This window comes from Sminthopsis crassicaudata, chromosome 2, assembly GCF_048593235.1.
Source record: "Sminthopsis crassicaudata isolate SCR6 chromosome 2, ASM4859323v1, whole genome shotgun sequence".
In the NCBI taxonomy this organism is placed as follows: Eukaryota; Metazoa; Chordata; class Mammalia; order Dasyuromorphia; family Dasyuridae; genus Sminthopsis; species Sminthopsis crassicaudata.
In genome coordinates this window covers 626,043,573-626,068,847 of record NC_133618.1, presented here as the reverse complement: position 1 = coordinate 626,068,847, position 25,275 = coordinate 626,043,573, and the positions used below count along the sequence as shown (strand labels likewise).

At 35.6% G+C, this 25,275-nt stretch overlaps 2 protein-coding genes across 10 annotated transcripts in view; both read left to right on the top strand.

Moving 5' to 3' along the window:
- The window catches only part of LOC141558731 (beta-microseminoprotein J1-like), a 48,909-nt gene extending 36,050 nt beyond the window's left edge, over positions 1-12,859 (top strand). For 5 of the 9 annotated variants that reach the window (XM_074296367.1, XM_074296371.1, XM_074296369.1 and 2 more), the window contains 2 exons: positions 2,346-2,451; positions 3,532-3,952. Coding sequence is in view for 8 of the 9 variants with exons in the window: in XM_074296371.1 (XP_074152472.1) it covers positions 2,346-2,451; positions 3,532-3,661 (236 nt within the window). In the remaining variant the exon portion in view is untranslated. Of the gene's footprint in view, positions 1-2,345; positions 2,452-3,531 lie in introns of all 9 variants that reach the window. The other 4 variants (XM_074296366.1, XM_074296363.1, XM_074296362.1 and 1 more) reach the window with 1 other exon arrangement.
- Positions 12,860-19,297: 6,438 nt separating this feature from the next.
- LOC141558732 (beta-microseminoprotein J1-like) overlaps positions 19,298-25,275 on the top strand; it is a 28,119-nt gene continuing 22,141 nt past the window's right edge. The window contains exon 1 of the mRNA XM_074296372.1: positions 19,298-19,325. The gene's annotated coding sequence lies outside the window, so the exon portion shown is untranslated. The remainder of the gene's footprint in view (positions 19,326-25,275) is intronic.

Sequence of the window (25,275 nt, the reverse complement as noted above, 5' to 3'; positions counted from 1 at the left end):
AGTTGGGAATAGAAATTTATCTTATCTAATAGGGAAGAAGAAGGGAAAAGGTGAAGGAAAAGGGAAAAGGGAATTGATAGAAGGGAAGGCAAATTGAGGGAAGTGAGAGATGAAAGGAAAACACTAGTGAAAGGAACAGGGTGAAAGGAGAGAGAGAAAATGCTGAGGGGAATAGGATGGAGGGAAATACACAGTAATCATAAGTGTAAATGTGAATGGAATGAACTTTCTCATAAAATGAAAGTGGATAGAAGAGTGAATTAAAAATCAAAATCTTACAATATGTTGTTTACAAGAAACCGATTTGAAGCAGAGATATACACAGAATCAAGCAAAAAGTCTGGAACAGAATACATATGTATATATTTATACATATATATGCTTCCGATGAAGTAAAATAAAACAGAGATAGAAATCCTAATCTCAGACAAAGCAAAAGCACAATTAAAAAAAGATCTAACTAGAACTGAAAAACTACATCTTGCTAAAGAGTAGCACAATGAAGCAATATCAGTGCTAAACATATAGGCACCAAGTGGTATAGCATCCAAATGTTTAGAAAAGTTAAGTGATACACAGAAAGAAATAGATAGCAACACTATATGAGCAGGGAATCTTAATCTCCCTCTCTCAGATCTAGATGAATCTTACCACAAAATAAGCGAAAAAGAAGTTAAAGTAGTAAACAGAATTTTAGAAAAGTTATATATGACAGACCTTTGGAGAAAGTTGAATGAGAGTAGGTGGAAATATACCTTTTCCTCTGCAATACGAGGCCCCTGTACAAAAACTGAGGATAGATTAGGGGACAACAATTTTATAGTCACATGCAAAAAGATAGAAATGTTAAATAGATTCTTTTCGGGTCATAAGGAAATGAAAATTACATATAATAAAGTGCCATGGAAATAGATTAAAAATTAATTCAAAACTAAATAGTCTAATCCAAAAAAAATGAGTGGTTCCAACAATAAATCAGAAAAAAATCAATAATTTCATCAAAGAGAATGACAATCACAAGAAAAAATACAAAAACTTGTGGAATATAGCTAAGCAATTTTGAAGGGAAATTTTGTATCTCTAATTGCTTAACTAAATGAAACAGAGAAAGAGGAAATCTATAAATTGGAATACAACTAAAAATTTTAGAGGAAAAAACAAAGTAAAAATCCCCAATTACATGTTAAATTAGAAATTATGAAAATTAAAGGAGATATTAATAAAAATTAAACATAAGAAAACTATTGAACTAATAAATAAAATTAAGAGAAGGAGATTATTTTTAAAAATCCAACAAAACTAGATAAACCTTTGGTTAATTTGATTAGAAAAAAGAAAGAAAAAAACAAATTACCAGTATCAAAAATAAAAACAGTGAATTCAACACCAAGAGATAAGAAATTAAAATGATAATTCAGAATCATTTTGCCCAACTATATGCCAAAATATCTGAAAGTCTAAGTAAAATGGATAAATATTGATGAAAATAATAGAAAAGGAGAGAGAAAAACTTTTTAATAAACAAGAAATTGAATAAGCCATTAATGAACCCCCCCAAAAAAAAATCTCCAAAGCCAGATGGATTTACAAGCAAATTCTACCAAACATTTAAAGAACAAATATTTCCAATACTATATAGTATTATTTTTCAAAACAGGCAAAGGGGTCCTGCCAAATTCCTTTTATTATCATAAATCACAAAAGAATGTCATGGAATACAATTGTTCTCTAAGCAATGATGGGCTTGCAGATTTCAGAAAAACCTATAAAGACTTACAGGAACTGATGCTGAGTGAAGTGAGCAGAGCATAGAGAATATGGTACACAGTCCCAGAAATACTGTGGAACAGTCAACTATTATAGGACTTAGCTCTTTTCAACATTGCATTGATACTAGATAACTGGAGAAGGCTTGTGATGGAAGATGCCATCCACAAGCAAAAAAGTAAAAGACTCTGAAAGTAGATTAAAGTGTGCTGTTTTCACTTTTTCAATTTCTTTTCTCTTTTTTGTGTTTTTTTTTTCCCTTTTGTTATGATACTTCTTTCACAATATGACTAATATGCAACTATTTAACAAGCTTGATATCTTTGGAAAGGGAGAGAAGAAGGGCAGAGAGAGAAATTTAAAATTCAAAATTTTACAAAAATGAATGTTGAAATCTCTCTTTACATATATTTAGAAAAAATATTAAGTACAAAAAATGGGGGAAATTAAAGGAAATAGGGGGAAAGAGGCCCAAATACTCCACTATTAGGATGATTTAGTGGCATTAAAGACTTGGTAAAAAAAATTCTAAAAGCATCAGTTGCAATTGAACAGAATTGCCTTATGTTCTGTTTTAGGTTGCAGGGATATAAATGGAATAATCCATGAGTTTGGCTCTCAATGGTTTTCTGATTGTGATCATTGTATATGTGATAAAAAATTTGGACAATCATGCTGCAACAAGTAAGTTCAAGGCTGGCCTTGATGTCAATAGATGTAAAATGACAGAATCTTTTATCTGGAAGGGACCTCAGGGATTATGGGGTAGAACCAGGGTGGGAATCAGAAACCCCTACTCAATAAGTGGCCATTAGACATGTGTTTGAAGGTCTTCAGTGAGGACAGCTTTTTTTTCCTCTTCTGGAGAGTTCTCATGGTTAAGAAGCTTTCCTCCCACTGCATTTAAAAAAAGTCCCTTTTGAGCCTCCAGTTCCACTTCTGAGCTCTGTTGCCAAAGAACAAACAAGCTGAGCAAGTCCATCTCTTCTTCAGGTTATGATTCTTCTATCTTTTATGACACTGTTTCATTCTCTCCATTTTTGTTAACTAATGAATGTTCCCCAGATGATCAATTTCCTTCCTAAAAGAAACTGAACATGATATCCTGGAAGTGACCCAATCACAAAAGAATAGAGCAAGACTTTAATCTCTCTACTGGAGACACTGCATGGAGCTTGGTGTTGCAAAGACCTGAGTTTAAAACTTTCCTCAGACACATACATGTTGTTTGTGTGGCCTTGGGCAAGTCATTTGAATTTTATGAGCCTAATCCATTAAAAAGAAAAGGAGAATGTTTTGACCTTGATGACTTTCTAAAATTCTTTCTAGTTTGAAATCTAGGATCTTTGATTCTTTCCTATTGAAATCTCAACTAATAATTTGATTACCTCTATGACCCTGAATAAGTCACTTGACTAGACTCAGCCACATTTATTCATTTCTAAAAAAAAAAAAAATAGACAGGTTTGGACATGGTGATTTTTAAGATTCCCTTCAATTTGAAATGTAGGATAGACAATTCTTTTCTGTGTGACCCTGGCCTTTAGTACAAGCTAACTAGAATTAGAACTAAGAACCTAGAGCCCAATATGTTCTCCATCTGTGCCAGTGGGTAGATTGAAATGTTCATTGGGTGATTAGGAAGGAGAGGTGATTCATGATCAGAGGCTGTTTGGAATAAAGGTAAGAGTCTTAATAATTTATTCATTAATTCCCTATTTTGCCTATTTTTGTCTAATTTTTGCCAATTTTTTCCACCAACAGGGTGATGAAACCTTTGGTCTATGACAAAGTCAAGTGCAAGAAAGTATTTAACAAGGAAGCCTGTAGTTACAGTGTCATAGAAAAAAATAATCCCTCTAAAGCCTGTAAAGTCTCAATGTTTATAGGTTAAGAATACTTTCTCCTCACAAGGTTGTTACCAAAGTCATTGTACCCCAATGGAACTTGTCTGTGGTTGAGGCAATGGTCCTTTCTTGGAATTCAGAGCAAAAGGGAACTGGGAAGCATTTGGGTATTTCATTCTATTCAAAGCAGTGTCAAATCAAAAGTACACTGATTCAAAGCACAAAGTGGCACTTCTCTGGCATCTGAGATCTTCTAGGCATCTACATTGTCGCCATACCTCCTGTAACCTATTGTCTGATGGTTACCCAAAGAAAATATATCATACAATAGCATGAAATGCATCTGTTCTTTTCCTTTTATAGAATTAATATCCAAAGTCAATATAGCAGGGGTCTTTCTTTGGCGAAATTCTTAAAGCATACATTTTGGGACTCAAATCCTATTTGATTTTTTGCCTTCTATTTCCCTCCCAAATCTATGGTTGAGAATCCTAGGACTTCAAGCCTAGAAGAATGAAGATTACAAATAACCCAAGAAATAATAGACTGCTACCTAATAGGTACAAAGTAACATATTTACCCAGGATAATAACATTCAGTTGAGTAATATCACAAAATGCATCAAACAAATATAGTAGAGAAAAGGGACATTGTTCAGTCATAGAGGGAGAACAACAGATAACAGAGTGACAATTTAAACATTTCAGTTGTATTCTTGAAATAATGACTGAATGAGGGGATATTGTCCCTCTCACTCTAAGCCTAGGAACAGTCTTGCAGGAGGGAAATTTTCTAAGACTCTTACCAAGAGAACACCATTTTATATAAAAAGTGATGTATTTAGATTCAGAGAACATGAACTCAAATCCTCTTTCAGTAATCAATCAAGAAACATCATTTCTTAAGGACTTACTATCAATACTGTTACCATGGGCCAGATACTATCCTAAGTTCTGATGATAAAAAAAAAGAGTCAAAATACCTGTAGCATTTCCTTTGCAATTCATTCTCCAAACTCATTTGCCACTGATAGCTTTGCTTCCTAAAGGAAAGAACACTATTTCTTCCCCCAGCTTTCTAGAGTTGTCTAAGTGCTTGTAGTTTCTACTGTTGTTCATGAGCCTCTATCTAATGTGTCCTTCCATTTAATAGTAGTATCATGTTTTAGAAGGGGCATTTACTGAGAAGATGTAGTAAAAACAACAATTAGAAAAACATTCTACCAATGAGAAGTAATATATTTACCTATCATTTCAATAAGATACGTGATGAAGCAAAGACAAATTGAATGAATGAAAATAGACGAGGAAAGAAAGCTATCACTTTTTGCAAATAGGATGATAGGATGGTATACTTGGAGAATCCCAGAGAATCACCTAAAAAAAAAGGTAGTTGAAATAATTAACAACATAAGCAAAGTTATAAGATACAAATAAACACACACACACAAATACATTACCAAAAATCTCTAGCAGCAAGAAATAGAAAGTTTGTTTAAAATAATTTAAGATAATATCAAATACTTAGAATTATACTATCCAAGGAACATCCAGGAACTATATGAATACAATTACAAAACTCTTTTCAAGCAAAATAAATCAGATCTAAACAATTGGGGAAATATCAGTTGTTTGTGATTAGGCAAAGCCAGTATAATGAAAATGACAAATTTATCTAAATTAATCTAATTATTTAATATCATATCATTCAAACTACCAAAAATATTGTATAGTGTTAAAAAAAAGTAATAACAAAATTCCCATTATCAGGGGAATTTTAATAGGAAAAAAGTGACCCTAGTGACATGCCAATTAAACACCCAAGAAATTATCTTACAGATCTAGAAAAAATAATACAAAGTACAACTGGAAGAACAAAAAGTTCAAGGGAATTAATGAAAAAAAATGTCAATAAAGGTGGCTTAGCTGTTTCTGACCTAAAACTATATTATAAAGCAGTGGTCATTAAAACCATTTGGTACTGGCCAAGAAATAGTTCTTGGTTCATCAGACACAGAAGTCAATGACTACAATAATCTAGTGTTTGAAAAACCCAAAGACCTGAGCTTTGGGGATAAGAACTCACTATCTGACAAATACTGCTGGAAAATTGGAAACTACTATGGAAGAAAGTAGACATTGACCCACAATTAACACTATATACCAAGATAAGGTCAAAATAGGTTCATGATTTAGATAGAAAGAATGATATTATAAGCAAATTAGAAGAACAGGGAAAAGGGAGCTAGCTATCCTAGATCTCAGCTTTTATTAAAAAGCAGTAATCATTAAAAATAATATGGCACTGGCTAAGAAATAGAGAGGTAGATCAGTAGAATAGATTAGATACACAATACATAATATTTGATAAATGCAATGATCCAAAGTTTGGGGACAAGACCTCACTATTTGACAAAAACTGTTTGGAAAACTGAAAAACAGTAGGGCAGAAACAGGATATAGGCCTATATCACACTATTTATGAAGGCAATGACAAAATGGGTTTGAACAGAAATAGGAATACCATGAGCAAATTAGGGGAGTATGGAATGGTTCACCTCTCTGATCTATGGATGAAAAAGAAAATAGTTGGATGAAAAAAATGCTTCAGATCACTATTAATTAGAGAAATGCAAATTTAAAAACTCTGAGGTACCATCTCATACCTATCAGTTTAGCCAATATGACAGAAAAGGAAAATGTCAAATGTTTGAGGGGAAGTGGAAAAAGTGGGACCCTAATGCACCAACCATTCTGAAGAGCAATTTGAAACTATACCCAAAGGGACAGTTTTATATTCTTTTGATCCAGCAATATCAATACTATCTTTATCCCAAAGAAGTAAAATAAAAAATAAAAGGACCTATATGTACAAAAAAATTTAGAGCAGCTTTATTTTTGGTGACAAAGAATTGGAAGTTGAGGTGATGCTCATCGATTGGAGAATGGTCAAACAAATTATAGTATATGATTGAAATGAAGTATTAAGGACTTCCGGCCAAGATGGCAGCGTGGAGGCAGACAGCTGCTTGAGCTCCTCGTTTTCTCTCAGAACTTACTTCATGACAAGCCTCAGACTTAATGCTTGACCCAGAAAGAAATCCACAAATAATCACCAAGAGAAGACATCCTTGAAAGTCGCCAGAAAAGGTCTGTGTTTGCTCGGGGGAGGGTCAATCAGACTGGGTGAAGACTGAGGGCAGGCAAGCCAGAGAGAGAGAGGCAGCTCACACAGCTCAGACCAGATGGGGAGGGGTACGATCTCTGCCGTTTCTGCAAAAAGACTTTTTCCCCAGAGTGGATACTCTGTCTTGGCAGCAAGCCAGGAGCAGGGAGAGGGTGTAAACACCGGAGGTGAAGATTAAAACCCCAGAAAGCCAGCCTCTCAGAGCCCGGCCACCCCCAACCCTCACCTATACTGACTCAGTGCGTTCTCAGAGCCTCAGAGCACAGACTCAGTACAGTCATTGCTGTTCTGTTAGTGGCTCTCTGCTGCTCTACCCCCAGTCTTTAGAGGAAGCCCATTAATACCATCCAGCCCCATCCCCGGCAAAACAGACCAATTGTTTTCTTTTCAGTTTGTTTTCTTTGATTCCTACTCTGACAAAATGAACAAAAAGTTCAAAAGGGCTCTAACCATTGACAGCTTTTGTATGGAGAGAGAGCAGATTTCAAACACTGAGGAGACTAAAAACAGACTGTCCCCAGATGAATCCCCTAAGAGGGATATGAGCTGCTCGTCAATACAAAAGAATCTCATAGAGGAAATAAAAAAGGCTCTCACAAGAGAGCTGGAAGAGAAATGGGAAAAGGAAAGGGAAGCTTGGCAAGAGAGCCTGGAGAAGTCATCCCATGCATTCAAAGACAGAGTGGATAAAGAAATCAAATCATTGAGAAAAAAGATTAGTGAGCTGGAAAAGGTAAACAACTCCAAGGAAAACAGGATTAGTGAGCTGGAAAAAGAAAACAGCTCTCTAAAAAATAAAATGGATAAAATGGAAAAAAATTCCATAGAAGATAAAAACTCAATTGGACAATTACAAAGAGATATAAAAAAAGTGAGTGAAGAAAATACATCATTGAAAATTAGACTGGAACAAGTACAAATGAATGACTCAAGGAGAAACCAAGAGGTAGTCAAGCAAAACCAGAGAAATGAAACAATTGAAAAGAATGTCAAGTACCTTACTAGAAAGACAACAGACCTGGAAAACAGATCCAGGAGAGACAATTTGAGAATAATCGGACTCCCTGAAAATTGTGAGGAAAAAAAGAGCTTGGACACCATTTTCGAGGAAATTATCAAAGAGAATTGCCCAGACCTTCTGGAAACAGAGGGTAAAATAGACATTGAAAAAATTCATCGATCACCTACTGAAAGGGACCCTAAAATCAAAACGCCAAGAAATATAGTGGCCAAGTTCAAGAACCATCAGACAAAGGAAAAGATATTGGAAGCTGCTAGAAAAAAGCAATTCAGATATGGAGGATCCACAATAAGGATAACCCAGGATCTAGCAGCGTCCACATTAAAAGAACGAAGGGCCTGGAACATGATATTCCAAAAGGCTAAGGAACTTGGTATGCAGCCAAGAATAACTTAACCAGCAAGACTGAGCATCATTTTCCAGGGAAGAAGATGGACATTTAATGAAATAAATGAATTCCATCTATTTTTGATGAAAAAACCAGACCTACATAAAAGGTTTGATCTTCAAATACAGAACTCAAGAGATTTCTAAAAAGGTAAAAAGAAATCTTGAGAACTATACTTCTGCCATAAAAATATGTAAAGAACATATGTACAATATGTCTTAGAAACTAGAGGTGGAAAGGAAATAATGTCATAAAGTGTAAAGTGGTGGTACTACATCTCATGAAGAGACAAAGGTAACCTATTATATCTGAGAGAAAGAAAGGAGGGAGATGAACATAGTGTGTATCAATAGACATATTCGATTTATGGTGAAACTTCTTCCACTTCATTGAAAAGTGAAATGGAAGGAGTAAGCTAAGGGGAAGGGAATACAGAAATTTCGAGGAAAAGGGGTAAAATAAGGGGAGGATCTTTAAGGTAGAGGAGGGATCCTAAAAAGGGAGGGCTGTGAAAAGCAAGTGGTGTTCACCAGTTTAATACTGGGTAAGAGGGAAGGAAAGGAGGAAAGCATAAGCAGGGGTTAATAGGATGGCAAGCAATATAGAATTAGTCCTTCTAACCATAAATGAGAATGGGGCAAACTGCCTCATAAAGAGGAAGCAGTTAGCAGACTGGATTAAAAGTCAGAATCCTACTATATGTTGTTTACAGGAAACACACCTGAAACAGGGTGAGACATTCAAACTAAAAGTAAAAGGGTGGAGCAGAATCTATTATGCTTCAGGCAAAACCAAAAAAGCAGGAGTAGCCATCCTCATCTCAGATCAAGCAAAAACAAAAATTGATCTAATCAAAAGAGATAAGGAAGGGCATTATATCCTGCTAAAGGGCAGCATCAATAATGAAGCAGTATCAATATTAAACATATATGCACCAAGTGGTGCAGCATCTAAATTCTTAAAAGAGAAATTAAGAGAGCTGCAAGAGGAAATAGATAACAAAACTATAATAGTGGGAGATCTCAACCTTGCACTCTCAGAATTGGATAAATCAAACCACAAAATAAATAAGAAAGAAGTTAAAGAGGTAAATAGAATACTAGAAACGTTTGATATGACAGATCTTTGGCGAAAGCTAAATGGAGACAGAAAGGAAGGATATACTTTCTTCTCAGCAGTTCATGGAACCTATACAAAAATTGATCATATACTAGGACATAAGAACCTCAAAATCAAATGCAGTAAGGCAGAAATAGTAAATGCATCCTTTTCATACCACAGTGCAATCAAAATTACATTTAACAAAAAGCCAGGGGAAAATAGACCAAAAAATAATTGGAAACTAAATAATCTTATACTAAAGAATGATTGAGTGAAACAGCAAATCATAGACATAATTAATAACTTCACCCAAGAAAATGACAATAATGAGACATCATACCAAAATGTGTGGGATACAGCCAAAGCAGTAATAAGGGGAAGTTTTATATCTCTACAGGCCTACTTGCATAAAATAGAGAAAGAAAGGGCTAACGAATTGGGCTTACAACTCAAATTGCTAGAAAAGGAACAAATTAAATACTCCCAGACAAACACAAAACTTGAAATTCAAAAAATAAAAGGTGAGATTAATAAAATTGAAATTTAAAAACTATTGAATTAATTAATAAAACTAAGAGTTGGTTCTATGAAAAAACCAACAAAACAGACAAACCCTTAGTAAACCTGATTAAAAAAAGGAAAGAGAAAAAGCAAATTGTTAGTCTTGAAAATGAAAAGGGTGAACTCACCACTAATGAAGAGTAAATTAGAACAATAGTTAGGAGCTACTTTGCTCAACTTTATGCCAATAAATTCGATAACTTAAATGAAATGGAAGAATACCTTCAAAAATAACTTTCCCAGATTAACAGAGGAAGAAGTAAGTAGTCTAAATAATCCCATCTCAGAAAAAGAAATACACCAAGCTATTAACCACCTTCCTAAGAAAAAGTCCCCAGGACCAGATGAATTTACATGTGAATTCTACCAAACATTTAAAGAACAACTAACTCCAATGCTATGTAAACTATTTGAAAAAATAGGGATTGAAGGAGTCCTACCAAATTCCTTCTATGACACAGACATGGTACTGATACCTAAACCAGGTAGATCGAAAACTGAGAAAGAAAACTATAGACCAATTTCCTTAATGAACATTGATGCTAAAATCTTAAATAAGATATTAGCAAATAGACTTCAGAAAATCATCCCCAGGATAATACACCATGACCAAGTGGGATTTATACCAGGAATGCAGGGCTGGTTGTATATTAGGAAAACTATTAGTATAATTGACCATATTAATAATCAAATTAATAAAAACCATATGATCATCTCAATAGATGCAGAAAAAGCATTTGATAAAATCCAACATCCATTCCTACTAAAAACGCTTGAGAGTATAGGAATAAATGGACTATTCCTTAAAATAATAAGGAGCATATATTTAAAACCTTCAGTAAACATTATATGTAATGGTGATAAACTAGAACCTTTCCCTTTAATATCAGGAGTGAAACAAGGTTGCCCACTATCACCATTACTTTTCAATATAGTACTAGAAAGTCTAGCCTCAGCAATAAGAGGCTAGAAAGAGATTCAAGGAATTAGAGTAGGAAATGAGGAAATCAAATTATCACTTTTCACAGATGACATGATGGTATACTTAGAGAATCCCAAAGACTCTGCTAAAAAACTATTAGAAATAATTCAGAATTTTAGCAAAGTTGCAGGATACAAAATAAATCCACATAAATCCTCAACATTTTTATACATTAACAACACAATCAAACAGCAAGAGATACAAAGAGAAATTCCATTCAAAATAACGGTCGATAGTATAAAATATTTGGGAATATATCTACCAAAGGAGAGTCAGGAATTATATGAGCAAAATTACAAAACACTTGCCACAAAAATAAATTCAGGTTTAAAAAATTGGAAAGACATTCAGTGCTCTTGGATAAGACGAGCGAATATAATTAAGATGACAATACTCCCTAAACTAATCTATTTATTTAGTGCTATATCAATCAGACTTCCAAGAAACTATTTAAATAACCTAGAAAAAATAACAACAGAATTCATATGGAACAACAAAAGGTGGAGGATTTCAAGGGAAGTAATGAAAAAAACAATTAAGTGAAGGTGGTCTATCTGTACCTGATCTAGAACTATATTATAAAGCAACAGTCACCAAAACTATTTGGTATTGGCTAAGAAATAGACTAGTTGATCAGTGGCATTGGTTAGGTTCACAGGGCAAGATAGTGAATAAAAATAGCAATCTAGTGTTTGACAAACCCAAAGATTCCAAATTTTGGGATAAGAATTCATTATTTGACAAAAACTGCTGGGAAAACTGGAAATTAGTATGGCAGAAACTAGGCATGGACCCACATTTAACACCACATACTAAGATTAGATCAAAATGGGTCCAAGATTTAGGCATAAAGAATGAGACCATAAATAGATTAGAGGAACAGAGGATAGTCTACCTCTCAGACTGTGGAAAAGGAAGGAATTTATGACCAGAGGAGAACTAGAGATCATTATTGATCACAAAATAGAAGACTTTGATTACATCAAACTAAAAAGTTTCTGTACAAACAAAACAAATGCAAACAAGATTAGAAGGGAAGTAACAAATTGAGGAAATATTTTTACAGTTAAAGGTTCTGATAAAGGCCTCATCTCCAAAATATACAGAGAATTGACATTAATTTGTAAGAAATCAAGCCATTCTCCAATTGATAAATGGTCAAAGGATATGAACAGACAATTTTCAGATGATGAAATAAAAACTATTTCCGCTCATATGAAAGAGCGTTCCAAATCACCATTGATCAGAGAAATGCAAATTAAGACAACTCTGAGATATCATTACACACCTGTCAAATTGGCTAAGATGACAGGAACAAATAACGATGAATGTTGGAGGGGCTGTGGGAAAACTGGGACACTGATGCATTGTTGGTGGAGTTGTGAAAGAATCCAACTATTCTGGAGAGCAATCTGGAATTATGCCCAAAAAGTTATCAAAATGTGCATACCCTTTGACCCAGCCATACTACTACTGGGCTTATATCCCAAGGAAATACTAAAGAAGGGAAAGGGACCTGTATGTGCCAAAATGTTTGTGGCAGCCCTTTTCATAGTGGCTAGAAGCTGGAAGATGAATGGATGTCCATCAATTGGAGAATGGTTGGGTAAATTATGGTATATGAATGTTATGGAATATTATTGTTCTGTAAAAAATGACCAACAGGAGAAATACAGAGAGGCTTGGAGAGACTTACATCAACTGATGCTAAGTGAAATGAGCAGAACCAGAAGATCATTATACACTTCAACAATGATACTGTACGAAGATGTATGATGATGGAAGTGGATATCTTCAACATAGAGAAGAGCTAATCCAATTCCAATTGATTAATGATGGACAGAATCAGCTACATCCAGAAAAGGAACAATGGGAAATGAGTGTAAACTGTTATTTTTACCTTCTGAATCCAATTCTTCCTGTACAACAAGAAATTCGGTTATACACATATATATTGTATCTAGAATATACTGTAATATATTTAACATGTATAAGACTGCCTGCCATCTGGGGGAGGGGGTTGGGGGAGGAAGGGAAAAAATCTGAATAGAACTAAGTGCAAGGGATAATGTAAAAAATTACCCATGCATATGTACTGTCAAAAAATAAGTTATAATTATAAAATTAAATAAAAATTAAATTAAAAAAAAAGAAATAAAGTATTATATTAACATCATAGATGATGAACAGGATGCTTTCAGAAAAATCTGGATATATTTAAATGAACTGATGCAAAGTAAATGAGCAGAACCAGAACACTATACACAGTAACAGCAATATTGTATAACAATCCACTGTAAATGACTTAGCTATTTCCAGCAATACAAAGATCCAAGACAATTTTTGTTAATATTTTATTTTCTCCAATTATATTTAAAACTATTTTAACATTAATTTTTTTAAGTTTTTAAGTTCCAAATTCTAACTTTCCCCCTGTCCATTCAATATTGAATAGATAATAAATAACATGATAGAGACTACACATGTGCAATCATGTAAAATACATTTCGATATTAATCATTTTGTGGAAGTAAGTAAAGACTTTCAAACCAAGGCCCAATGGCCACTTGTTAAGAGAGGATTTCTGGTTCCCAGATTGAATCTACACTATAGACCCTGACATCCCTTCCAGATCAGAAATTCTGTGCATTTACATCAGCTTTGAACTCACTTGGTACAGCTATATGGTCTAAGTCATTAATGACACGAACAGTTCTCCCACTTTTGTATTGAATTTGTGCACTACTTTGTCATTATCTTGCAACCTAAGACAGAACATGGCAGATTTGTTAAATTGCAACTGATGACTCCAAAAAAGATTTTTACCAAGTCCTTAAGTCCACCTTGAAAGATACCACACTAAGCCATTCAAACAATGAAAAATCTGGAGCACTTTTAAAGATCTCCAAAAATGTTCTAAAATTTCTCTTGACAAATTCCTCCAATGTTTTGCAATCCCATTAAATCAAGAACAGCCTTTTAATCATTCCCTGAGCCTTCATAGTGCCAACTGGAAACATCCAATATACTACTTTGGAAGATATGTGTTAGCATATCAACAGTAGCACATGAGTTTCATGAAGGCAGGGACATTATTAGGATTTCTTTTCTTTCCATCTTAATTCTCTTGCCATGACTAATCTTGCCTTTGTAACTGCAATATCTTGCATAAAGTATTTATTTAATAGATGCTTGTGCAATTGAGTGACTAAATAGGTAAGTGCTTGAGACACTGAGAAGGCTATTGATTTGCCTAGAATCACAAAGCTGATCAAAAGTCAGAAGTAAGATTTTAAACCCAGGTTTTTAAAATTTCAATCCAAGCTCTCTGTCCACTAACATATGGTGCCCCTTCTATCATACTAGAAAATAAGTATTAGCTTTTAATTATTTGATAGAAAAACAATGGTGGGGAAAGCATGCTACATGTATTTTTAGATAGATGGCTATTTTCTCCATATCAGGTACATATTTAGATCAAATCCACTTTTCCTACTTTTTGGCCCCACTCTCATTCCATGATTCTTGGCTCTCATGGACACAGATAGACCAATCAACCTTGCCCCATTCATTTTTCCTGATAAACAAATCTTCCTCTTCCTTGACACAGGAATCAGTTGCAAACAAAGATTTTACATTTCAGATTGTTCACTCTACTGACATTCAGAAGTGTACCACGTAGGACACAATATATCATATCACATAATATCATAAAGATAGCCAAGGCAAAGAAAATACGTTGTATAGTATTTTATTCAAAAAAGGAAAAGATAAAAGTTGAACGTAGGTGGGAAGAGAATAGCTCAAGGTTTTTGGTTTTTTTTTTTTAAGTTTTGAAGCTTTTTAGTCCACAGTCAGTGCCCAATATATACTTGGTAATGGAACTTTCTGTGAGAAATAATTTATTTGGACCCTAACTATATTCAAATCATTATCAATCAACTGATGTGATTCCACAGGAGTAGTGCTTATAAGTTCTGTATATTAGGATACAAAAATGTGAACTGTAGAATCTGATTTCATTTGTTTCTTTACAGAAAGGCTCGGCACCCTTGTTTTTCTTTGTCATGGTGATCAAGCCCAGTATGACAGGAATGGCTCAATTACATAGAAAGTCCTTCATTTTATTTTTGTTTCTCCTCTTTTATTCAAGAGCAAGTGTCCTGTTGTTATAAGTCAAAATATTTCTTGTTTCACCTAACTCCTGACCCTGCTGACATGTCATTTTTGTCTCTTTTAGCTTATGCATCATATGCCAACCAATGAGATTCAGTACTTTTCCATACTTCTTTTGCATGTTTGGTCATTAAACTCTAAAAATATACAGTCACAGAAGAAAAGAACATTTCCTATCATGAAGAAAATCAGAGGTATATTTCATTGGAAGGGACCATCAAGTATTAATAAAGTACCTTGTGTCAGAATTCTTCCTCAGTTTCTTTTACTGTAGGTTAGACTATCCCCATACTTCTTTTGAAATAACAAAGTGTATGTGGGAGGAGAAGGCAGTGAATCAAGCCAAAAAATATTTGAAAAGTACTGTACAACAAGAAGATTATATGATGATCAAACCTGACAAACGTGGCTCTTTTCAACAAGCCAGTTCTATTAGATTATGATGCAGAGAGCCATCTATACCCAGAGAGAGGACTATGTGAACTGAATGTGGATCACAACATAGTTTTTTTCTTTTTTTGGTTGTTGTTTGCTTGTTTTTTTCTCATTTTCCCCTTTTTGACCTGATTTTTCTTGTGCAGCATGATAAATATGGAAGTATTTATAGAAGAATTGTACATATTTAACACATATTGAATTAGTTGCTGTCTAGGGGAGGGAAGGAAGGAAGAGAGAAAAATTTGAAACACAAGGTTTTGCAAGGGTGAATGTTGAAAACTATCTTTGCATGTATTTTGAAAATAAAAAGCATTTTTAAAGTGCTATTGAGATATTAGGTATGTCTCATGGCATCACCTGTGAAAGAATTCAGGATCATATAGTCTCCAATCTAAGCAAAAGCATGTTAATGAGATTTACACACTCACTAGATGGGCCAAGGAATCAGCAGCCTAGCAAAGCAAGACAGGGATTGTTATACAGTAAATGGTGCTGCTTACATGAGAAGTAAATTTTGTGATTATAGGAGAAGTTTGCTAACATAGAGAGGTCCGAAAGCCTTGGTGGAACCGTGCATGCAATTATCCAGAATGCATCTAGAAAAAAAATCCACTTAAGTGGGCATTATGTATAGGAATCATGTAACTAGCATAGCTTCAGATAGCAAAGAAAGGGAAATTCCAGGTGCAATATGGGGGAAAGATTTATTGAAACTTGTCTTGCAATGTTTTGCCTTGTTGAGGCTACTTTCTTATTGGCTGATTTCTGTATTATATTTTGTGATAACTGTCATGTGGTAACCTGGTGATGTGGTTATAGAATATACCAGTTTGCTCATTGTTCATGAGACCCATGATTAATGATTTCTGTGGGGCTCCAGGCACAGAAGCCTGGTAAACTGGGGCAATAATCAGAATCCCATCAGTGTTATTATTCATAAGATAGTCAAGCAAAACTAGACAAAGCAGTTAAACCATTAAGGATCTTAGAATCCTAGATCTACAGCTGAAAAGTTAGACTGACATTTCAATAAGTGTAGCATCCTGATTTTACAGATGAGGAAATAGGCCTAGAGACCACATCTGACCTTACTCTGGCTTGCTCAAGATCACAGAGTTAATGGCTGATGCTTTGTTTCAAACCCTTATCAATATGATTCTAAGCATTCATTGTAGCACATCATATACAATATTCTACATACATAAGCATTCATTTTTCTGACAAGAGAGGAAAACTATATTTTGCTCTCTCATCTCAGGAATCAAAATTAGTCATTATAGCTCCTCTGAATTCAGAAGCTTTTTAGGGTTTTTATTCTTTCCATATGTATCACTATATTCATTCTGTACATTGTTCTCCTCACCCTGTTTATTTCACTCTATATCAGTTCACACAGATCTAGCCAGATTTCTCTAATCTCTTATTAATCATTTCTTAAAGATTAATAATGTTCTCTTCTTTACCACAATTTGTTGTCTGGCCCAAAGGTATGAATTCCTGATAAAAATTTTTAAAAATAAAGATTAAAGGAAGATAAAAAAGGAGAATTCCTCATTTGATTTTTTTAAAAAAGTTTTATAGTTCAACTTTATATGACTTAACAATTCTGATCAATATCCAAGACATTTTCCAAGGCCTTACAATGAAAAATTATATTCACCTACAGAGAAAGAACTGATGTATTGTATGAGAGTAGATTTATAGAGGGAACACTTTCTTTGTTTTCTTGCAACAATCTTTTGACTAACCTAACTTCTATATCTTATGTTCCTTTTGAATAAAGTATACCCTTTCGAAGTTGTTTTCCAGTTGTATTCTCATCCCACTAAGTTTAATCAAAACAATAAACATTTATGAAGTACCTATTATATGGCAAGTACTGGGAATATTAAAAAAGGCCAAAAAAAATAAATAAAAGGTTACCTTTCCATGTTCAAAAAGTTATCAAACTGTGCATACCCTTTAATCCAGCAGTGTTACTACTGGGCTTATATCCCAAAGAGATCTTAAGAAGAGAAAGGGATCCACATGTGCAAAAATGTCTGTGGCAGCCCTCTTTGTAATGGCCAGAATCTGCAAACTTAGTGGATGCCTATCAATTGGAGAATGGCTGAATAACTTGTGGTATATGAGTGTTGTAGAATATTATTGTTCTGTAAGAAATGACTAACAGGATGATTTCAGAAAGGCCTGGGGAGATTGACATGAACTGATGCTGAGTGAAATGAGCAGAATCAGGAGATCATTATATACTTCAACAACAATACTGTAGGATGATCAATTCTGATGGATGTTGCTCTCTTCAACAATGAGATGAACCAAATCAGTTCCAATAGAGCAGTAAATGAATTGAACCAGCTACACCCAACAAAAGAACTCTGGGAGATGACTATGAACCACTACACAGAATTCCCTATCCCTCTATGTTTATCCACCTGCATTTTGGATTTCCTTCACAGGCTAATTGTACACTATTTCAAAATCCGTTTCCTTTTGTACAGCAAAATAACTGTATGGACATATATGCATATATTGTTTTTAACATATACTTTATCATATTTAACACATATTGGTCTACCTGCCATCTGGGGAAGAGGATGGGAGGAAGGAAGGGAAAAGTTGGAACAAAAGGTTTTGCAATTATCAATGCTGAAAAATTACCCATGCATATATTTTGTAAAAAAAAAAAAAAAAAAACACACACACACACACACAATAAAATGTTACCTGTTCTCAAGGAGCTCACAGTCTAATGAGTGGGATTGTTGGCTTATTGTTCAAATAGCTATGTACAAATAAGATATATAGGAGATAAATTGGGGATAATCAAGAAAAGAAGCTTTGCGTTGTTGAGGAACTATTAAGTCAAATGTGAATTATGGCATTAGGATCTCATATTAGCCCTGGTGATTACTCATACTTTGTTCATGTATTTCCATCTGAGGCCATGTGTTTTATTACTCGTTCTTTTTGTTTGTTTGTTTGTTTGCTTTTGTTTTATGTGAATTTCTGGGTATTTCTGATTATTTTATATTATGTCTATTCTTTATGAAACCTAATTTGGTAGAGAATTATGGGAATTATTTGAAACAAACTGATTCTGTCTTGTAAAATTGACTGTTGAGACTTCTTTTTCATTTTCCTGTAAATTCTATCTATTTGCCAATCAGGAATTGAGTGACATGGTGTTTCACATGCTGTTAAGTACACACATGTTAATTCCACCCCTTCCCAATCCCGAAAATTCCACAGGTGCCTCTTCCAACTCATAAAGTCTCTAATCTTTCTTCCAAATAGAAAGGAGATTACCTAATCTTGTATCCTAGTTGACATCTATTAATTGTTTACTTTTGATGCATAAAAATTTATCTTCCCCTGTATTAGGGATCTAGTGCCAACCCGAGGAGGCCTGTTCCCAATTTGTTCTGCAATTGGCATTCATTGCTTAATAAATTGACATGCTTGGAAGCCTGAATCTTTGTTTCTTTAGCTATGTCAGATTTCACCCATCACATTTTTTGGCAAACTCAGCCAGCATAAGTGATGAGAATTAGGTAAAGGGTAACCCCTTTAAAAAAAACAACAAAAAAACCTTATTATTTTGGAGGTTCTGACCCAATACAATACAATCAATTTAAACTGATAAAGACTATCCAATTCCCCATAAAAGAATTCAAGAAGTTCTTAGAAATAGCAGGTCAACTTTTAGAAATAAATCCTACCAAATTTTGGATCACATTTAAAGTAGCAGAAACCCAGGCTAAGGAATTTTATTGCTCTTTCCCAACCTCTTTTGATTTAAAAGGAGCTAGCTTTGGTGGGTGTGTCTCACTACCAGCAAAGGAAGCTCCTTTCAAGGTGAGTGGAGATAGATTAGCTAATCTGTTCAGTGGAGTTTTTCAAGGCAAGTGAGTATAACCCAGGTCTTCCCTCGATTCTATAGCTTTTCATTCCCTTTTGGGCATCCCCAAGAGAGATAATGACAAAAAACTTTAATTTTGTCAATTTTGCAGGATTATTTTACAAATGACATTCTTAACGTAAATACCCAGCTGAGCGTTTTGAGCTCCAAACAGCATCAATCAAGTCCCAAGAAACTGAGCTGTTCACCTCGCTGATAGAAAAAGGGTATGGGTTTTTGAAAAAGAAAAACAAAACCTCATGAACAGTAAATCAGAAAGACTGAAATAGAGGCAAGAGCAGTCAGACTATTGAGGTGACATAATCACAGAGAAGAAGCATCTTGATAAGACATTCTGATATCTTGGGATAGGAGAGGCATTCTGATATTCTAAATCTAAGTTCTTTTAAGCTTATCAGGTATTCTGATAAGCAGGCAGAGGGGGGTTTTGGCAGAACTAAGAAGCAAGAAAACTGAGGCAGGGCTGAGTCAGGATAATTAGGGAAAGTGAGTTAGGACAATAATAAATAAATCAGACTAAGACTATAAAAATACAAGGATTTATGGCGATAATCAGTTTCTCCCTGATAACCCCAGAATTATAGCATCAAACAGCATTCCTCATTCAGGGAGACACACAAGCTTCCCTGTTTGAATCTCTTCATTTGGGGGGCATCTCAGCCAGAGATGGACAGTCTTTAGGTCCGTGGTCATTTGTGCATTAAACTCAGCCTCTCTTGAGTCTGTCAAGGGCTCTAAGGGAGGTAAAAATGGGGCTTAGAGGAGCTCCACCTGTCCAAGGAACAGGAGCTGGTAGTAGGAGACAGATTCTGAGCAAATTATGCAGTTAGACCAAGACAGGCCACCCCAAACTATTAGAGTCATGATATCGAAATGCTGAAATAGTAATTAAGAAACTGGTGTAATAGGAGTGGAGAAACAGATCAGAGAGGCTGCCAGTCCTTGGTCAGGTGTCTGATTTTTGGTTGTTTCTAAAGAATAATCCCAAAGACTGAATAAGGTATTTCAAAGTTAAAACATAACCCAGCAAACTTTAAGCAAAGAATAAAATAGTTTCTAATCCAGTCTGAACTTAATAAAATATGGGCAGGGCAGAAATGCCTAAGAAAAATACATCAGTTTTTCCCAATTTCCTGACCAGGTGTAATCAGTTTCCTTCCTCCCCTTGTTTACAGAAATTATCAGATCATACATAACAGATTTAGTAAATTCCCTAAAATCCCTCAAACATACAGCTATAGTTAAAGTTTCTCTCATACAGCAATTGTTAAACATTTTTTAACAAATCCCAGTTAAAAATAGATCAATTAGCTTAAAGGCAGGTCTACCTGGTGATCTTTTACAAAGCCAAGCCTCTGTGGAAGGTGGGTGTGGAGGAATTCCACATGGCCCATTCCCTACTCCATTTTCAAGAGGCAGGGGGAAGAAGGCAGCTAGCCTTCACCCCAGGGTAACTAGATGCTTAGCAGAGAACAGTGGTTCAGTTGAAAGACAAAAGATTCTGCCTCACCCACCCTTTAGAGGGTTGAGTGTGGGGGCGTTGGAGAGTTTAGAAAAGTCAGACCCTAACTGAAGATTCATGACTCCTGAAAGGAAAGTTGGCAGTTGAGTGATTAAAGAGAGAGAGATTGGAATTCCTACCCAGAGTTCAGGTGTCAGCTATTTCTCAAGCCCAGAGTTTGTCTCTGCATTAAGAGACAGATTAAAGGAGAATTTATTCATATTCTATAGACCCTGGGCTCCTTGGACTGAAATGCCAGAGAAGCTGAGGCAAGATAGAGATCAGTTTAGGGAAACTGAGTCAGTAAAAGAGAACTGTGGCAGAACAGAACAGAGAAAGATTCTAGAGAGGCGCCAAATCAAAAATAGTTAAGGAGTTTTCAAATACACTCTGTCTTCCCAACTAATTCAGTGCTGTAGTTCAGGGAATAAGATGGAGACAGAAGTCATATTTACTCTCTTAACAATAAATTTAATTTTTCTTGATTTGGAATTTTATTCCCCAGCCATCATTTTAAAGGTCTTTCTTGAAGCTCCAGCCTGGCCAGGGCAGAGCTTAGAAAAGAAATCTTAAATTGTTGGCAGGGACCATAGAATGCCAATGGAGAAAAATAGGAGAGTGTACTAGGAGCAAAAGAATCAGTTGTAAGGTTAGGTAGGAAAGTGAGATGCAGAGAGGCATTATCTCTCCACAAGCAGGTAAGTGCACCCTGAAGCCAAGTAAAAAAGTGAGCATTTTAAAATCTTCTGTCTTTGTAGACAGCTTTGAGAGCATGGAAAATAATTTTAAGGCTGCTACAGTGAGAAGCTTTGATGAGAGGCATTGCTCTAATGCAGGATGACCAAATCAGGGAAACGAAGTCCCATTTTAAAATGTATGGGCAAGCCTTATAATGTATGAAACAAGCTTGCTTTCTGAGAGACCCGAAAGCTTTGGCTCCTATTTTAAAATTTTGAATCCCCAATTCCCCACTGTACAGTTAAATGGCAGGTTGCCAAGCCACATGGGAGAGGTTTGAAAAAGAGAGAGGACAGGGAAAGAAAGACAAGTTATCTTACCCAATGCTCCTGGATGGCAAGAGCTCATGGTGGAACTTCAGGGTAGCTCATACCTTTGTTCAGGAGCAGCAGCCAGGCAAAGGCATCTCTCCAAATTCACCCCAATCCAGTGACCTTTCTCCTCGTGGCTACAGCCTGACCACTACAGTGGAGTGGGATAGGGGCTCAAGCGCAGAAAAAACAGATTGCTGGCCTGGGCCCCCGAGAGGGATGGGGTCCTCAGAATGGCTACATGGTGGTGGGAATAGGTGAAGAACTGACACTTTTCCCGTGTGTCTCAGAGTTTGGAGCCAGCTTTCTGAGGAGAGAAATGTGATTAGAAATGTCTTGCAAAAGAAGGTCTTTTATCTTCTGGAGGAAGTTTCTTCAAAGCAAGCATTTGCTAAGAAAGGGTTTTTTAAGAGGCAGAGATGTATCTAGATTGTGAACAGGTAAAAACTATTAGTTTTCCAAATTCTTGCAGCTTCTCTCGTATCGAGAGAGAGAGAGAGAGAGAGAGAGAGAGAGAGAGAGAGAGAGAGAGAGAGAGACTAAGAGAGAGGGGGGGAGAGAGAGAGAGAGAGAGAGAGAGAGAGAGAGAGAGAGAGAGAGAGAGAGACTAAGAGAGGGGGGGGAGAGAGAGAGAGAGAGAGAGAGAGAGAGAGAGAGAGAGAGAGAGAGAGAGAGACAAAGAGAAATAGAGAGAGAAAGAGAGAGAGAGAGAGACAGAGAGAGACAGAGAGAGAGAGAGAGACAGAGAGAGAGAGAGAGAGAGAGAGAAAGAGAGAGAGAGAGAGAGAGAGAGAAAGAGAGAGAGAGAGAGAGAGAGAGAGAGAGAGAGAGAAAGAGAGAGAGAGAGAGAGAGAGAGAGAGAGAGAGAGAGAGAGAGAGAGAGAAAGAGGCCTTTTATCAAACCGCAGCAATTTGTAAGGAATTGTGCCCAAGTGAAGTAGAGCTCTAACAATGACCCAAACCTAAAGTGGCTTGGATGTCCACTGAAAGATAGGGAAAGAAAAAAGTCTTTTACCTTATCCAGAGTTCCAGATTCCCTGGTAGGAATACAGATATTCTTCCTGGAAGCTTCACGAACAGCTGAGAACCCAGATTGGTTCTGAGAGACCTGAAAAGGTTAAGGGGTTCCCCGTGTGGACCACCACATGATGAGAATTAGGTAAGGGGCAACCCCTTTTGATTCGGTGCAAGGATACATAGTTAAATGCAGCCTAGTGATGTATTTGCAGGCCCGAAAACCTAGATTGATAAAAAAGATTTATTGTAGGGATTTGGAAGTAAGGGTAAAAGAAGAAAGACGCCAGGGCCAGAGCTGGTCACCAGGCAGACAGGAACCCTTACATGGCTGGAAGGATACCATGTTTGGGGCTCCTGCCAAGAATGGGCTCCAGGATTCCCTTTCTATAATGGGGGCTCTTGGTGATCTTGAAGGTGGGTGGAGTCCCAGGCTACTGGTGGGTTTTAGCCAGTGTTAAAATTGAATACTATCCAATTGGTTTTTAGATAAGGAAGAAGCTGTTTGTGGGGATTGGGGAAACCTGAGCAGATAGTGAGGGGGCTGGGAAAGCCCAAGTTAGCTCAGATCTGGTGGGGGCTGGGAAAGCCCAAATTCATTGGAATTCAAAAGAGTACTTTTGAGCAGGATTTGTGAATCAAAGATCCTAGCTTCTTCAGCCATGGGGTGGGGAGGCGGGGAGGGGAGTTGGGAATCAGAAAGGAATTTTAAAGGGACCTCAAACCACATCATAAGGACTCTGAAAGGAAGCCTTTAAAAAATAATTGCAAAGATAGTTTTCAACCCTTGGAAAAACTTGTGTTTCAAATTTTTCTACCTAAAGTTCAAATTTCTCTTAATTTAAATTTCTTTCTGAGCTAAGGTAGGCCCCCATGTTACTGGGGCTAGAACACCTCTCTAAAGAAAGTTCTTTTAGGGCAATCAAGGTAAACTACTTCAATGTAGACACAATCACCTTAGAAAATAAGCTAGGTAAGCGTCTATACTGTTAGTGAAGTTACTTTGGGGAAATTATAGAATCTGGGAGTAGTGTTCTAATGAGATCATCCTAAATCGTTTTTGTTGTTGTTGTTGTTTTTTATTCCAGGACCAAGGGCAGAGCATACTACTGAAAACTAACATTAAAAGAATTCAGATTGTTCTAATATTTATGAGCATCCAAATGGTTCCAAAATTTGCCCTGAAGAATAGATTTCAAATTATAACAATTTAAGGGCCTTGAGATGAGGCATTAGGGAGGCTAGCAAATATGTATTTGCCTTAATGTTTAGTCTGTGTTTTTCTTTATAACATGCTCAAAAACAAAAAATTTTCCTTGGGTCATGTTTAATGTTGTTTTTATATGCTGATATCTTTAAAAATTTCTAAAAAGAACATGAAACCAGCCATTAGGACTATTACAAATAGCTGCAGCCAAAGAATTTTCAAAGTTTAGTTAGACTAATGAAGTTTCAGGGTTTCACATTTGAAGCTGTTCACCCATTTTTCATTAATTTGATACTAAAGCCTCTATCCCAGTAAGTAGGACTAATTCCCACTTTAGCTTTTTAGCAGAAGATAGAATTAAAAAAAAAAAAAAAACTTATCAGATAGTTTCTCTCTTTTGTTTGATCCATAGCCAGATTGGGATAAAGTTATGTAATCAAAAAAAGAAAAGATTTTTCCTGGATTGTATATATTTGTAAATTGTATACAATTTGTATTACAAATAAATTAGAGATGGAATTTGTAACTTAAAATAATCTATTTTAAATGTCTGTATTATGGAAACTACTAAAAACTTCTTAGTACATTTTGAAGGTAGAATAGCTATAAGCACCTCATTTCTCTTTATGGAGTGAAGAATGTGATGTTGGAAAAAAGATCTGAGATGGAGGAGTCCATTTAATAAGTGGATTTGATGCAAACACAAACTAAGGATCATACTACTTTCTCTTTGTCCTTTCTGATAAGGCACTTAACAAAAGCTTAATAATGGGTGAGATGTCTTCCTGAATTTGAAAAACAATTCTGTATGATTTGTTTTAAGGGAAAATAAGAATGAAACTGAAAGTGAAATCCTGTCCCTAGAGATTGAGAGGTATTGATTTTGTGGAATAAAGGAAAGCAGTTCAACTGATTAAAGAAAACAAGAAGAAATGAGTCTATTGTAAGCAATTTAATTTTAATCTGATACTTAATCTTTTCTTGACAATGAAAAGAGAAAAATGTGTTTAGATCAGGAAGCAACTTAAAAATAAATGAAATTTAATTGACGCATGGAAAGGGAGATTTATAATAAGAGGACTCTTTGAGGTGGATCTACCAAACCCAATGACCAG